Here is a 15,452-nt window from a genome sequence, read left to right on the forward strand (position 1 = left end):
CCTATCAGCTGCAGAGACAGAAGTGACCTCCCAGTCACTGCCCCAGTCACATTCCTGCTGCTGGGGCAGGAGCTCCTGAGGCAGAGCTGACCTCTCTCTAGCCCCCTCGGTACCTATTTTTCACGTTTTGTGTTAGAGATTTAGGAAAGTTTTAGTGGGAGTGTTTGGTATTCTGCTTGTGGTGCCAGGTCTCCGGTTAAGGTACGGAGAAGCTCTGTGGTTTAGGGTTTTTTAGGTCTCCCAAGAAGTCCAGGGTTAAATAGAGCATTTTAATGCTAGTGTAAAGGAAAGGGATGAAGAGCGAAAATGGATTCCTTTCAGAGTGTTGTGGTAGCATTTAGGTTTAGAGACTAAACTTCCTATTTCAAGCAAGGTAAGGGCCATACATGACTGTTTTAAGTCAGTGTTAAAGCAACATCTACATTACATGAACCCTCTTACCTCTATGAAATCATAAGTTCCTGCTGTCCAAGCTCTTCTTCCCACCCTGAAATCTCACATCTCTCTTGTTCAGGCTGCTCCTGACCTCCCCATATCTTATTGGGATCAGCTTTCTGATGACATTCTTGATCCCAGAGTATCTGTCTCGCCTCTGTTGGCTACTCTTGTCTTGAGAAGGAAGTGGCATTGTTGTCAGGAGGGAAAGGGCACAAAGGTCACTAGGATCATCCTGCTCAACATGCCCATCAGCTCTGCACCTCCACAAAACTGCGTTTCCTACCTACAAGTTTTGTTTTCAGAATGGCTTCTCTGGTGCAGGGTTCTTTTTCCCAGGCCCTCATGCATGGTTTTGTTTCGAATGTACAGGGATGGGATAAGGAAAGCTGAGGCACGGATGGAACTGAGCTTCAGAGGGGATGCAAAAAATAACAGGAAGAGATTCTACAGATACATTGCTCAGAAAAGAAAGGTCAAGGAGAGTGTACCCCCTCTGATGGATGAGAAGGGTGAACTGGTAATGACAGACATGGAGAAGGCTCAGGGACTCAGTAACGTCTTTGCCTCAACAACGTCTTCTCCTCAGTCTTCCGTGCCAGTCAGGTTTCCCAAGTCTTTCATTTCCCTGAACCCACAGATGGAGGCTGGGGGGCAAAGTCCCACCTGCTGTAAGTGAAGAGCAGGTTTGGGAACACCTTGTGAAACTCAACAAGTACAAGTCTATGGGGCCTGATGACTTGCACCTCAGGGTCCTAAGGGAACTGGCTGATACAGTTGCCAAGCCTCTCTCCATCCTATTTGAAGAGTCCTGGCAGTCGTGTGAAGTCCCTGGTGACTGGAAAAAGGGAAACATCACTCCCATTTCTAAAAAGGGTAGAAAGGAGGACCCAAGGAACTCCATAACAGTGAACCTCACCTCTGTGCCTGGCAAGATCATGGAAAAGATCCTCCTGGAATCAATGTCAGGCACATGCAAGAGAAAGAGGTGATCCAAGACAGACAGCATGGCTTCACCAAAGGGTAAGTTGTGCCGGACCAATCTGGTGGCTTTCTACAATGGAGTGACCACATCAGACGACAGGGGAAGCTGACTGATGTCATCTACTCAACTTCAGATGATCAAGATGATCTTTAACGTCCCTTCCAGCATGGGCCGTTCTGTGATTCGATGGTCTCACAAACTATACCACAAGCATGACTCCCATCCCATCAGCCTTCCTGTGGTCTCTCACCTGACCAGAACAGAAGGTGCCTCGCCATCATCTTCAGTGCCATGTGCATGCCTCTGTCCTTTACGGTCCCTGTCTGTGCCACATTCCTGCTGCTGGTCCGTCAGCTCCAGAGACAGAAGTGACCTCCCAGCCTCCTTCCCAGCCACGTGCCTCCTGCAGGCCTAACAGATCCTGAGGCACACCTGATCCCATCACAGCATTCCCAGCCAGCTCCTCCTTGTGGCCTCTGCTCTGATCACATACCTGTCACCTCACATGCCTCTTCCAATGCCATGTGACTGCTGCAGGACCTCACAGCCCCTGCCCTGCCCCAAGGGGACAAAGAGCTGAAGTTAGAGGTAGGAGTGGGGTTGAAGCTGAGATGTGCTGTGTGCATGGTGGAGGGCTTTGGGGGTTAGGTGTTCAGGACAAAGATTAGGGATTAAAGGCCACCCTCCAGGGTTAAGGGAATGGCAAGGGCTTTAAGGGAGGGATTGGTGTTCTGCTCAAGGATCCTGCTCAAGGTTTAGGATAAGGGCAAGCTTTGAGTCTTATAGTTTAGTTCTGGGTTGAGGGCTAGGGTTAAGTCTGGGATTAAGCTGGTTAGACTTAATCATCCTGCTTGCTCTTCTAGTAGAAAATGGGTTTAATATCTGCCTTTTCCAAGTCCCGGGGAACGTCTTTGATCAATCCGTCCTTTCCAAGGTCTTTGAGATAGGTCTGATGACAATGTCTGCAGATCCACCTCTCCACCTGCAGACCCATCTCTCACCCTTCCAAAACCACCTCTAAGCAACCTGAGGACTGACCAGGAGGATGATGAAGGTTTGGGAAAGGCCTTGATTAAGATCTCTGAGGAGGGCTGTTCTGCACTTCACATACAGTGATGATGGTGTCGTAGGAAACAGTGACACTCGTGAGGACAGAAGAGCAGGTGGATAAGGCCTTGGGCCTGCCAACACAGGGTGCACACACATGAAAACTGCACGAGAGCGAAGAGGAAGATTGGATCCAAAATACAGATCGTGAAAGCAAAGACCATGAGTATCACCGTGGCACTGCAGGAGAGGCGCAACAATGGGACAAAACCACAGAAGGTGTCCACAACACTGGGGCCAAAGCACTGTAGCTGGGAGGAGGAGAAATAATTACTGTACAAGAGAGAAATTCCCCTGGTTCAGGTACAGCTGCCTTCTGGAGTCAGACTTTCCACTTCACGAGCTTGGCAGAGAACAGGGATGGCGTACAGCCCAGGGCTGACCGTAGGACATGGCCCCCAGCAGGAAGCACTCCGGTCATGCAGAAGGTGCAGCTGACAGTGATCCCACCTCTGTGAGCAAAGGGGGTGCTGTCCCCAGCCAGGAAGCTGGCCAGCATCTGGCGCAGGGTGGTGGAGCTCTACAAGGGTGCAAGGAGGACAAATCCCCAAGGAAGAAGGCCACAGGCATCTGCAGGTGTTTGCTTGTAGGCACTAGCACAATGATGAGGGGGTTCCACATCCCAGTCACCGTGCTGGTCATGAGAAAGAGGAAGGAGAGATTTGTGTATGGGTAGACCTTCCATATTCACAGTAGTTGAAACTCAACCAATGCTATCTTATTGTCCCGTTCCACTTATGGAAACCCTTTTAGAGCATTCTGGTCCCCCCTCTCTTGTTAGGACACCAAGGAGCAAGATGTTTCTTTCTCAGTTCCTAAAAGAACTGGTGAAGGGTGTTCAGAGGGATAAAATGATCCCTGGCTGTCATGGCTGCAGTGTCCTGCCCTGAAGTGGGAAGGGAATAGGTGTTAAGGGAGGGAATCATTTCTTCTCATGTTTGACAACCACACTCTAATAGCACAAATCACACTTCTAAAACCAGTCCCTCCCCTGTTCAGAGAGGAGCAGTCGGTGATGCCTTCACTCTGCTTCAAGCACCACAGCCCAACAGAGACCCTGCTGCCTTCAGGAGCTGTCAGCCCTGAGGCCTTGGGGACACCTCGAGGGAGCCCAATGGAATAGAGCAAGCAATGCCATGGTCGGGTGCTGTACTGCTGAGCTGGCCTGGGCTCCTGGGCCCAAGGGGAGCTCGTGGCAAGAGGGCAGTGCTGCAGAGAGACAGCTGTGCCCAGGAGCAGCTCCTGTGCACAGCGCAGCAGGGCTGGGGGCTCTGACCGCAGGTGGCACGGGGAGAGGAGAGAAGGAGAGAGGGCTTGGAGGCAGTGAGGAGCGCAGCAACAGAGGGCAGCGTGTGGCAGGACAGATCTGCAGGCTCTTGGCAGTAGATCTGAGTCTCTGGCAGCAGGAACATGTAAATGGGATTTCCAAAGATTTTTTATGAAGCCAACAGAGCTCATTGAGGATAGCATCTGACAGGACAGATATCTCTGTTTCTCCAATATGAGGTAGACGCTGCCATTCCTCCTGGCTTCTCCACCTGGCCATGCTGCTGCTGCTCTTGTTCCCAGGCTGCCTGGGGATGGGGGTTTCACCCGCCCATGGAGCGAGCCCTCGGGGTGCTTGGGGGAAGGGGAGTATGGGGACAGGTTGAGGGATCTGGAGATGGGCACTTGGAGCCCTGATTCAGCAGTGTCCTGGTTCTTTTCAGGTGAACATGTAGTTATCCTGCAGCTCATAGACATGCCAGCAGAAGAGACCAGCCTTTTTTTGACAGACTGGCTGCCCCTCGGAAGGGCAGTCTGCACTAAAGGGACCGTCCCTTGTATCTGACGATCGACAAGGTTTCACTTGGAGTGCAGAAGGAATGAAAATATTAAAGAAACAGCAATTCTCACAGCCCTGCTATGCAGTTGGGTGAATTTGGAACAGCAATGTGGATAATCACTTGATATCAGGAGTGAATTTAATCAGGGATGACCACATGTTCCCCTTTCCTTATTGTTATAGGTGAGGACTGATTACTACATTGACCACAGCAAAGTCCCCTTATTCCAGGGACATCCTCAGTCAGTGTCAGTTAAAACTCATGAAAGGGACCTGACCGATGTCTGCTTGAGAGGACGAAACAGAATTAGTTATTATCAGGTAATTCTGTACTATCTTACTGTGCTTTAGCTCCTTGGGCAGGACCCCATGCCCAGAAGCAGGAAATGGCCAACAGCAGCTCTGTGAGCGAGTTCCTCCTGCTGGCATTCACAGACACGCGGGAGCTGCAGCTCCTGCACTTCGGGCTCTTCCTGGGCATCTACCTGGCTGCCCTCCTGGGCAACGGCCTCATCCTCACCGCCGTAGCCTGCGACCACCGCCTCCACACCCCCATGTACTTCTTCCTCCTCAACCTCGCCCTCCTCGACCTGGGCTGCATCTCCACCACTCTCCCCAAAGCCATGGCCAATTCCCTCTGGGATACCAGGGCCATCTCCTATCAGGAGTGTGCTGCACAGGTCTTTTTCTTTGCCTTCTTGATTACAGCAGAATTCTATGTTCTCACCATCACAGCCTATGACCGCTACGCTGCCATCTGCAAGCCCCTGCACTACGGGAGCCTCGTGGGCAGCAGAGCTTGTGCCCAGATGGCAGCAGCTGCCTGGGGCAGTGGCTTTCTCAATGCTGTCCTGCACACGGCCACTACCTTTTCCCTGCCCCTCTGCCAAGGCAATGCTGTCGACCAGTTCTTCTGTGAAATCCCCCAGATCCTCAAGCTCTCCTGCTCACGTTCAGACTACCTAAAGGAAGTTAGTCGTCTGGTGGTTAGTGCATGTTTAGCATTTGGCTGTTTTGTTTTCATTGTGCTGTCCTATGTGCAGATCTTCAGGGCCGTGCTGAGGATTCCATCTGAGCAGGGCCGGCACAAAGCCTTTTCCACGTGCCTCCCTCACCTGGCTCTGGTCTCCCTCTTTCTCCGCACTGTCATCGTTGCCTACCTGAAGCCCCCCTCCATCTCTTCCCCATCCCTGGACCTGGTGTTTTCATTTCTGTACTCAGTGGTGCCTCCAGCAGTGAACCCCCTCATCTACAGCATGAGGAACCAGGACCTCAAGGAGGCAGTGAGGAAACTCTTTGGACACATGTTTTTGTGAACCATTAATGTTCACTTGAGTTCCAGGTTTATTTCAGTAACAGGAAAATATTTTTTATTATTTGCCTTTATGAATATTTTCTCCAAGTTGTGGTTTTCGTTTAAATAATGTTATTCTTAACATGCTGCCCGTTATATTTCCTAACTTACTTTAACCGAATAGTCTCATGTACTAATAAAACTGGGCTTCACATGTAGATAAATACAGTAAAGAAGCCAGGAGAAATTCATTGTTATCAGCTGCCGTCTCTTCCCGTCTCCTGTGCAGCTGGGGGAGCAGCCCCAGCACACAGGAAGGGCTCAGGGCCCAGAGCCCAGCTGCCACAGGGAGGAGCAGCCCCGCTGGCCCTCGCCGCTGCCCCTCACTGCCCGCTGGGCTCTGCCTCTCTGCTGCCTTCGGGTCGGGGCTGCTGCTTCCCTGGAGCCATGGCCATAGCCAGCAGCAGGACGTGGCCTTTCAACTGCTGCTCTCTTCTGGCTTCCACATTGTGCTTCTTGCATTTGGATAAGCCCTGAGATCTCATGTATGTTGGTGACAGTCCTCTTATCTCTACATTGGCATCTCTTCAATATCTCTGCACGCCTCTTGCAAACCTGGTTTCAGGAATACACCCAAGGAGCTGCTTCCTGAACAGACCTCTTGCTTTTCTGGGCCTCACAATGGATCAGAACCCCAGCTTCATCAGTGAAGGACCAAGGGCTGCACTGGGAGCTGCCTTCTTTCTTGCCTATGGCCCAACAAACAACAACTGGCCCTTGAATTATCTGCTTGGGACTGTCCCAGTGGTGCTGGGTCTGATGGCAAATGGCATCCTGGAGAGGAATCTGGAGGTGCTCTGTGCCTGGGCCAGGCCTCTTGTGCTGGCCTGGGGAGTGGGGCTGGCCCTGCGGGGCACAGGCACTCTGTGCTGGGGATGTCCCAGGCAGGAGAGCAGGGCTCCTGCAGCTTCACGGCCCTCCATCTCCTGAGACGTGGCTGGCCCCAGCGCGGGGGCTGCTGGGGAGGCCCAGAGCCGCCTTTGTGCCAGCAGCTGCGGTGCCTTGCAAGGGGCTGGGGCTGTGCTGGCCGTGCCCAGAGCCCTGCAGCAGGCTGCGGTGGGCACTGGCCTGGGGCCAGCCCAGCCTGCGCTGCTGGGCTGCGGAGAGGTCCGGGAGGTGGGGAGAGGTGGGCAGGGGCTGGGCTGCGCTGGGCAGTGCCCGGCAGAGGGCACCAGCAGCGTCAGGGAGCGGTGGCAGCATGCAGGGGAGGGCTCCCAGCAGGGCTTGGTACTGCAGAGCCAGGGCTGGGGAAGGGAGCCCCGAGCTGCAGGGGCAGGGGACACGAGGCCGCTCGGGGCCCTTGCTGGCCTGGGCAGAGCACGAAGGGGGCCGAGGGCATTCGTCCCCTCACCGCAGCCTGCCACGACCTGCACGGCGCTCACACAGCGTCCAGGGCCAGGCTCTGCCCCGTGGTGCTCAGGGAGAGGGCAAAGCCTCTCTGAAAAAGAGGCTGAAAGTGAAAAAGGTCCCTCCCCTGCCCCGTGGGGTGACATGGCCAGGGTGGGACACGTTACTTTTATTTGATGTAGTTCCTGTGTAATTTGCATTGGTGATGGCACAAAAAGACAGCTCCGTCACCAGTGATGTACATCCTTCTTCATGTTAGGACACAACTCAATGTCCTTCACTCTGCTTTATCTCACAGTTGAACTGGATTAGGTCTCCTTGATTACTCTGAGGCACAGTGCAATGCTTTTTGCCTTCTGCTACTCCAGCACAATATGTGTGACTTTCCCTTACTCTGCGCATTGACCTGATGGGTCATTTCACATTTTTCACTTTCATATCCCTAGTTGGAAGGGGATGATTCCCCAAAGTGGGGCAAGCTGATGGGTTCTGCCTCAGCCATTTGAAGTGTGCTATACTTGAGTTTTTCAGCCTGAGTTTGCTAAAGATGACCCAGGAAGCTTAATGGGTTTTCATGTATCTCGTAGGAATAAGGGAGAGTATCATGGATTTCCAATGGCCATTTCAAATCTAGGCCAATCCCAGGAACCCACTGAACTAGGGTGTTGTCTTTGAAGGGGTTTCCTGTGCTGGGCTGGGCTGCAGTTACGGGGACAAAGACCACTGCTGGCAGTGGAGGTGCCCAGGGAACTCCACCTGGCTCCACCTGATTTTCCCAAGGGGCTCCGGTCTCCTGCAGGTCTTTTCTGACATCTGCTGGTCCAGGGAAGTGCCAAAAACACAACGGGGCATCAGGAGGTTTTCCCTGGTTATGCTTATGGTCACACAGCAAAGCTCTGCCTCAATGCCCAGAAATTTTTGTAGTACTTAACTAATAAAACAACTACTCATCAGCTCAAATGATTCATTCCCTTCCATAAAAAGTCTCACGTGAAAATGGAATTTCTATCATGAAGAAATGCTAATTTCCATGATCTATATTCAGCACTCGAGAAGAAATACTGGTGTTCACCTGTACTTGCATTGTCATCGCTTTGTCTGTCATGGTGTGCTCCCTCATTTTACAGGTACAAAACCTGACTTGATTACACAGACCCTGCTGAATGTCCCCTTTCCAGCTGCCTGTCTGGACCTATGCACTTCCCATGGTTCTCCTGCTTTGCCCTCCCCTTCCTCTTGGATCATTCAGACCGCTCTCACCAACCCAGTTGCTGCTTTGATTGTCAGTGAGTTCCAGCTCGCCCATCTCTCAGCAGTATGTCTAATGGTTTCCTTAGCAAGAAACTCATCGTTTCTCATTGGATTAGTAAGATGTGGATTAATATTAACAATATTATTGTAAATTTCCTGTTATCAGTGTAAAATATATCATGTACAGTCATCCTTTTGGGAAGGTAAACATCACTGAAGGCAACAAAATGAGGAACTTGAACATTGTCTTTTTTTTGTTTGAAAATTGCAGCATTGTTTCCTATTCATTCTTTTTACATAGGAAAAACCCTGCTTTTCCTACCCTAGGCAGGGCTCCAAAGGAGAAACCCTAGACCAATATCTATAGGACAATGATGCTCTAAACTGAAATGCAAAAAAAATCAGCCTTTAAAATGAGGAAAGATTTCTATTAGATGCTCTTTGAAATCTTCCTCCTTAACTACACCATGAAAGCTCTCCAATTAGCTGAACAAGTCTTGAAGACGTGAAGAAAACTGTGGGAGAGATATGGTTGCTTAGGAGATTCTCTGTTTTAATGAGTTCCATGGTGTATTTTGGTGCTCAGTCTATGAAGCTCAGGTACTGAGAGGAGAATGATGCAACCGCTTGAGAAGGTAAAGTCAGAAGGAAAAGTTGAAGTGACTTGGAGTATTAATGGGCCCCACTGAGGGCTCTTACTAACAAAGCCTCCCCAGGGACTTGTTAGGGCAGATCATTGGAGGCCATGATTGCAGACAGGCAAAGCGCTGTGCTGAGAAAAGTCTTGGATGGTTTTGGTGAAGCAGAAGGGCCAAGGCCTGAGCCCAGCCACTGGGAGGGGAGATCCTGCACCCCCCCGTCTGGCTCAGGGCTCTTCTTGGGGTCTGTATGATGTGGTGGGCAGTGTGATGCCACGAGAAGAACTTCATTAGGACACCTCCCCACCCCTGCACAGGGTATCAAGGAAGCAGTGAGGCCCCATTGCAATGACTCTATCTCGTCTCCTCAGAAGCTCTAGCCAAAGGGACAAAAACGTCAGGGCTGTTGGGGCCTTCCCTTCTTGCCAGCACCCTCTGCCTTCTCCTCTGTAGGCTTCCCTAAGCTGTTCCACTCTTTGCCCTATTTCCTTGAAGTCTGCAGACACCCATCTCTGTTCACCACCTTGCTCTCATCCCAGCATTTCCATCATTTCACCAATGTCTCATCAACCCTCACCAGCTGTTCCTTGAAACACAAAGCTTGAAACCAGGACAAATTCTATACCTAAAGGTCACAACTTGCCTGAGATTAACTTCAGTTAAACTAGAAAAGGGAGATAGTTCCTTACTAAGTGTCCTGGTTCCAGTTAGGACAGAGTTAATTTTCCCTCATAGTAGCTGGTAGGATGCTATGTTTTGGATTAGGATGAGAAGAGCGCTGATAACATGCTGATGTTTTAATTGTTGCAGAGCAGTGTTTACACCAGGCCAAGGACTTTTCAGCTTCTCACTCTGTCCTGCCAGCGAGCAGGCTGGGGGTGCAGCAGGAGCTGGGAGGGGACAGACCCAGGACAGCTGACCCCAACTGGCCACAGGGGTATTCCATACCATCTGGCGTCATGCTGAACAATTAATATGGGGGTACTGGCTGGGGTGGGGGGGCCGGGTGCTCGGGGATAGGATGGGCATCGGTCAGCGGGTGGTGAGCAATTGCATTGTGCATCACTTGTTTTCTTACACATTATTATTATTAATACTATTATCATTATCACTATTATTATTATTATTGTTATTATTATATTCCTGTCTTAATAAACTGTCTTTATCTCAACTCACCGGCTTCACTTTCCCTTTTCTCTCCCCCATCCCAGAGAGGGAGGGGGGAGGGTGAGCGAACGGCTGTGTGGTGTTTAGCTGCCAGCCGGGTTAAACCACAACAGTCCTTTTGGCGCCCAACGTGGGGCTCGAAGTGTTGAGATATCGACAAATTTGACCAGAGTGTGTTAAACTAAAATTGGTATAAGTATTGGACCTGCTTAATAGTTGCTAGTCACGATGCTGATTGCCTTAATCTCCAGTCTGCTGTACCTGTATTCCAAATTGAGTTTTATAGTGCGTTACTTTCTGTATGTGCTCCCTGTTGCACTGTTTATCCTTTCCGGGCCCTGGTTTAAGATTGTTATGGTACTGTGCGGTATAACAATGGCTTATGAAATGATGAAATATCTGGTCACGACTTTAACCTGGTATTTGTACTCAGCACTGACGTCGACTCTATACTTTGGAACCCATATCTCGGAAACTATTAGCAATTACACCTATTGCCTGTTTTCGTTAGGGAGCCAATCTGTGAAGGGGACAGGGGAAGACATGTTTCCCTCCCTGTTCACTCTCCCTTTCTCCTTCACCACCACCCTCTTATCCCCCGAGCTAGTTACGGTGGTTCTCCGAGATGTTGAATATCCTTGGGATACTCAGACCAGCCTGCTCTTGTTGTTATGTCTCCTGAATGCGCTTCAGGTTTTGTGGAGGGTTAAACAACTACTTAGGCATCTCATCCGGAGATCTGTCTTGAGGCGGGATAGTTGCGAGTGGCAGGGAGTGTGGGAGGATATGGGCAGGTTTCTAGAGCAGTGGTCACCTCCAGTGTTTTGGACATTCACCCCTGAACAACTGCAAAATCCTAAAAAGCTGGCAGAATGCTTGAAAAAAAGGTGTCATGACTCTGGCAGTTCCAAAGTGACACAAATCACTGTAGCGTGCTGGGGTCTGGCTTGTGCCTATCAAGCTGCAATTGATGCTACTAGCAACCTAGCTCCAGCCCCTGCAGCCGCTCCAGCTCCAGCTCCTGCAGCTGCTCCAGCCCCTGCAGATGCTCCAGCTCCAGCTCCTGCAGCCGCTCCAGCTCCAGCTCCCGCAGCCACTCCAGCCCCTGCAGCAGCTCCAGCTCCTGCAGCTGCCCCCACTCCTGTGGCTGGGTCAGAGAAACGAGCTGTAGCAGTGCAAGTTGACCCTGCAGAGGGTATTCCAACCCCTGTGGCAGACCCTGTGGCTGGGTCAGAGAAACGAGCTGTAGCAGTGCAAGTTGCCCCTGTAGACAAGGTGAAAATATGGTATAGAGGCTCAGGTCGTTTAGAACGCAGACAGTCTTCTGCTAAGTCTGGGCATAGTGAAGACGAGGCTGGGCCATCAAAAGTGCAGAAGACTGAAGATGAGGATGGGGATGTCGAAAAATCAACAGTAACTACCCGGACTCTATACCAGCGTGAGCTACGAGATGTGCGAAAAGATTTTGGTTGCTGTATAGGCGAGCAGCTTGTCACCTGGCTGCTCCGGTGCTGGGACACCAGAGCCAATTATGTGGAATTAGAGGGCAAGGAAGCCAGGCGGCTGGGATCCCTTGCTAGGGACGCATGCATTGACAAAGCAATTGGAGATGGAGCACGATCTCGCAGCCAGAGTACACGACCCATGTGGCGGAAGTTTGTACGGAGTGCACCATCATCATATGCCAGCTCATTGGCAATACTAGCCTTGAAAGCGGAGGAGAATCCCACAGTGAATGAAGTGGCTAAAATACTCCGGCAGTACGAAGGAAATCTCTCCTCTTCCCTACAGGCATGTGTCTCGGCTGTGGAGAAACTCTCTGAAGAGGTCCACCAACTTAAAGAGAATTTATCTTCCCCTCCACCTGAACGAACCAGTGTCCACCAGCTAAAAGAGAATACTTTGGAGAAACTTTCTGAAAAGATCCACCAACTTGAAGAGAGATTATTTTCCTCCCCACCTGTACAAACCAGTGTCTCAGCTATTAGGGGTAAACGTTCATCTATGCAAGGAAGACAATATGGTGGGCACACACACCGCGCCACCCTGTGGTTTTACCTACGTGACCACGGAGAGGACATGAGAAAATGGGATGGAAAATCTACTGCGACTCTAGGGGCACGGGTACGTGAATTGCAAAAGAAAACAATTGGGAAAAAGGAGTTCTCTGAAAAGTTTGCTGCTCCAACTTCCAGCAGGCAGTCCTTTAAACACAGAAACGAAGATTCTGACCAGGACTAGAGGGGCCCTGCCTCCAGCCAGGGGGAGGAAAGGGACAATCGAGTTTATTGGACTGTGTGGATTCGATGGCCTGGCACGTCAGATGCACAGAAGTATAAGGCTTTAGTAGACACCGGTGCACAATGTACTCTAATGCCATCAAGCTATAAAGGGCCAGAGCCCATCTGTATTTATGGTGTGACGGGGGGATCCCAGCAGTTAACTGTATTGGAGGCTGAAGTGAGTCTAACCGGTAATGAGTGGCAAAAACACCGTATTGTGACTGGCCCAGATGCTCCGTGCATCCTTGGCATAGACTGTCTTAGAAGAGGATATTTCAAGGACCCAAAAGGGTTCCGCTGGGCTTTTGGCATAGCTGCCTTGGAGACGGAGGACATTAAACAGTTGTCTACCTTGCCCGGTCTCTCAGAGGACCCTTCTGTTGTGGGGTTGCTGAGGGTTGAAGAACAGCAAGTGCCGATCGCTACCACAACTGTGCACCGGCGGCAATATCGCACCAACCGAGACTCCCTGAGTCCCATCCATAAGCTAATTCGTCAACTGGAGAGCCAAGGAGTGATCAGCAAGACTCATTCACCTTTTAATAGTCCCATATGGCCAGTGCGAAAGTCTAATGATGAGTGGAGACTAACAGTGGACGATCGTGGCCTGAACGAAGTCACGCCACCACTGAGTGCTGCAGTGCCGGACATGCTAGAACTCCAGTATGAACTGGAATCAAAGGCAGCCAAGTGGTATGCCACAATTGATATCGCTAATGCATTTTTCTCCATCCCTCTAGCAGCACAGTGCAGGCCACAGTTTGCTTTCACTTGGAGGGGAGTCCAATATACTTGGAATTGGCTGCCCCAGGGGTGGAAACACAGCCCTACCATTTGCCATGGACTGATCCAGTCTGCGCTGGAGCAGGAGGAAGCTCCTGAACACCTGCAGTACATCGATGACATCATTGCGTGGGGTGACACTGCAGAGGAAGTTTTCGAGAAAGGGAAGAAAATAGTCCAAATCCCTCTGAAGGCCGGTTTTGCCATAAAACAGAATAAAGTTAAAGGACCTGCACGAGAGATCCAGTTTTTAGGAATAAAATGGCAAGATGGACGTCGTCAAATCCCAATGGATGTGATCAACAAAATAACAGCTATGTCTCCGCCAACTAGCAAAAAAGAAACACAAACTTTCCTAGGTGTCGTGGGGTTTTGGAGAATGCATATTCCAAATTACAGTCTGATTGTAAACCCGCTCTACCAAGTAACCCGTAAGAAGAATGCTTTTGAATGGGGCCCTGAGCAACGACAAGCCTTTGAACAAATTAAGCAGGAAATAGTTCATGCAGTAGCCCTCGGGCCAGTCCGAACAGGACCAGATGTAAAGAATGTGCTCTACACCGCAGCCGGGGAGAATGGTCCCACCTGGAGCCTCTGGCAGAAAGAACCTGGGGAAACTCGAGGTCGACCCCTGGGGTTTTGGAGTCGGGGATACAGAGGATCTGAGGCCCGCTATACTCCAACTGAAAAGGAGATATTGGCAGCATATGAAGGAGTTCGATCTGCTTCGGAAGTGGTCGGTACTGAAGCGCAGCTCCTCCTGGCACCCCGACTGCCGGTACTAGGCTGGATGTTCAAAGGAAGGGTCCCCTCTACACATCATGCAACTGATGCTACATGGAGCACGTGGGTTGCACTGATTACTCAGCAAGCTCGAATAGGAAACCCCAGTCGCCCAGGAATCTTGGAGGTGATTATGGACTGGCCAGAAGGCAAATACTTTGGGATATCATCATCAGAGGAAGTGGTTCATGCTGAAGAAGCCCCACTGTACAACAAGCTACCAGAAAAAGAGAAGAAATATGCCCTGTTCACTGATGGGTCCTGTCGTATTGTGGGAAAGCATCGGAGATGGCAAGCTGCTGTATGTAGTCCTACACGACGAGTTGCAGAAGCTGCTGAGGGAGAAGGTGAATCGAGTCAGTTGGCAGAAGTGAAAGCCATTCAGCTGTCTTTAGATATTGCTGAACGAGAAAAGTGGCCAGTTCTCTATCTCTATACTAATTCATGGATGGTAGCAAATGCCCTGTGGGGGTGGTTACAGCAATGGAAGCAGAACAACTGGCAGCACAGGGGCAAGCCCATCTGGGCTGCGGCATTGTGGCAAGATATTGCTGCCCGGGTAGAGAACCTGGTTGTAAAGGTACGCCATGTAGATGCTCATGTGCCCAAGAATCGGGCTACTGAAGAACACCAAAACAACCAGCAGGTAGATCAGGCTGCTAAGATTGAAGTGGCTCAGGTGGACCTGGACTGGCAACATAAAGGTGAATTATTTATAGCCCGATGGGCCCATGACACCTCAGGCCATCAAGGTAGAGATGCAACCTACAGATGGGCTCGTGATCGAGGGGTGGACCTGACCATGGGCACTATAGCACAGGTTATTCATGATTGTGAAACGTGCTGCAATCAAGCAAGCCAAACAGTCCAAGCCTCTTTGGTATGGAGGACGATGGCTGAAATATAAATATGGAGAGGCCTGGCAGATTGATTACATCACACTCCCTCAAACCCGCAACGGCAAGCGCCACGTACTTACAATGGTGGAAGCAACAACCGGATGGCTGGAAACATATCCTGTGCCCCATGCCACCGCCCGGAACACTATCCTGGGACTTGAAAAGCAAGTCCTATGATGACATGGCACCCCAGAGATAACTGAGTCAGACAATGGGACTCATTTCCGAAACAACCTTATAGACACTTGGGCCAAAGAACATGGTATTGAGTGGGTGTATCACATCCCCTATCATGCACCAGCCTCTGGAAAAGTTGAACGATACAACGGACTGTTCAAGACTACACTGAAAGCAATGGGTGCTGGGACATTCAAAAATTGGGATACACATTTGGCAAAGGCCACCTGGTTAGTCAATACCAGGGGATCTGCCAACCGAGCTGGACCTGCCCAATCAAACCTGTTACGCACTGTAGAAGGGGATAAAGTTCCTGTAGTGCACGTAAGAAACATGCTGGGTAAATCAGTCTGGGCTACTCCTGCCTCGGGAAAAGGCAAACCCATTCATGGGATTGCTTTTGCTCAGGGACCTGGATG

At 50.7% G+C, this 15,452-nt stretch overlaps 1 protein-coding gene across 1 annotated transcript; it reads left to right on the forward strand.

Moving 5' to 3' along the window:
* The first annotated feature begins 1,442 nt into the window (after window positions 1-1,442).
* LOC136787619 (olfactory receptor 14J1-like) lies at window positions 1,443-5,668 on the forward strand. The gene is made up of 2 exons (XM_066984931.1): window positions 1,443-1,458; window positions 5,061-5,668. The coding sequence occupies exons 1-2, from the start codon at window positions 1,443-1,445 to the stop codon at window positions 5,666-5,668; spliced, it is 624 nt and encodes a 207-aa protein (XP_066841032.1).
* Window positions 5,669-15,452: the final 9,784 nt, after the last annotated feature.

This window comes from Anser cygnoides, chromosome 30, assembly GCF_040182565.1.
Source record: "Anser cygnoides isolate HZ-2024a breed goose chromosome 30, Taihu_goose_T2T_genome, whole genome shotgun sequence".
Taxonomy (NCBI): domain Eukaryota; kingdom Metazoa; phylum Chordata; class Aves; order Anseriformes; family Anatidae; genus Anser; species Anser cygnoides.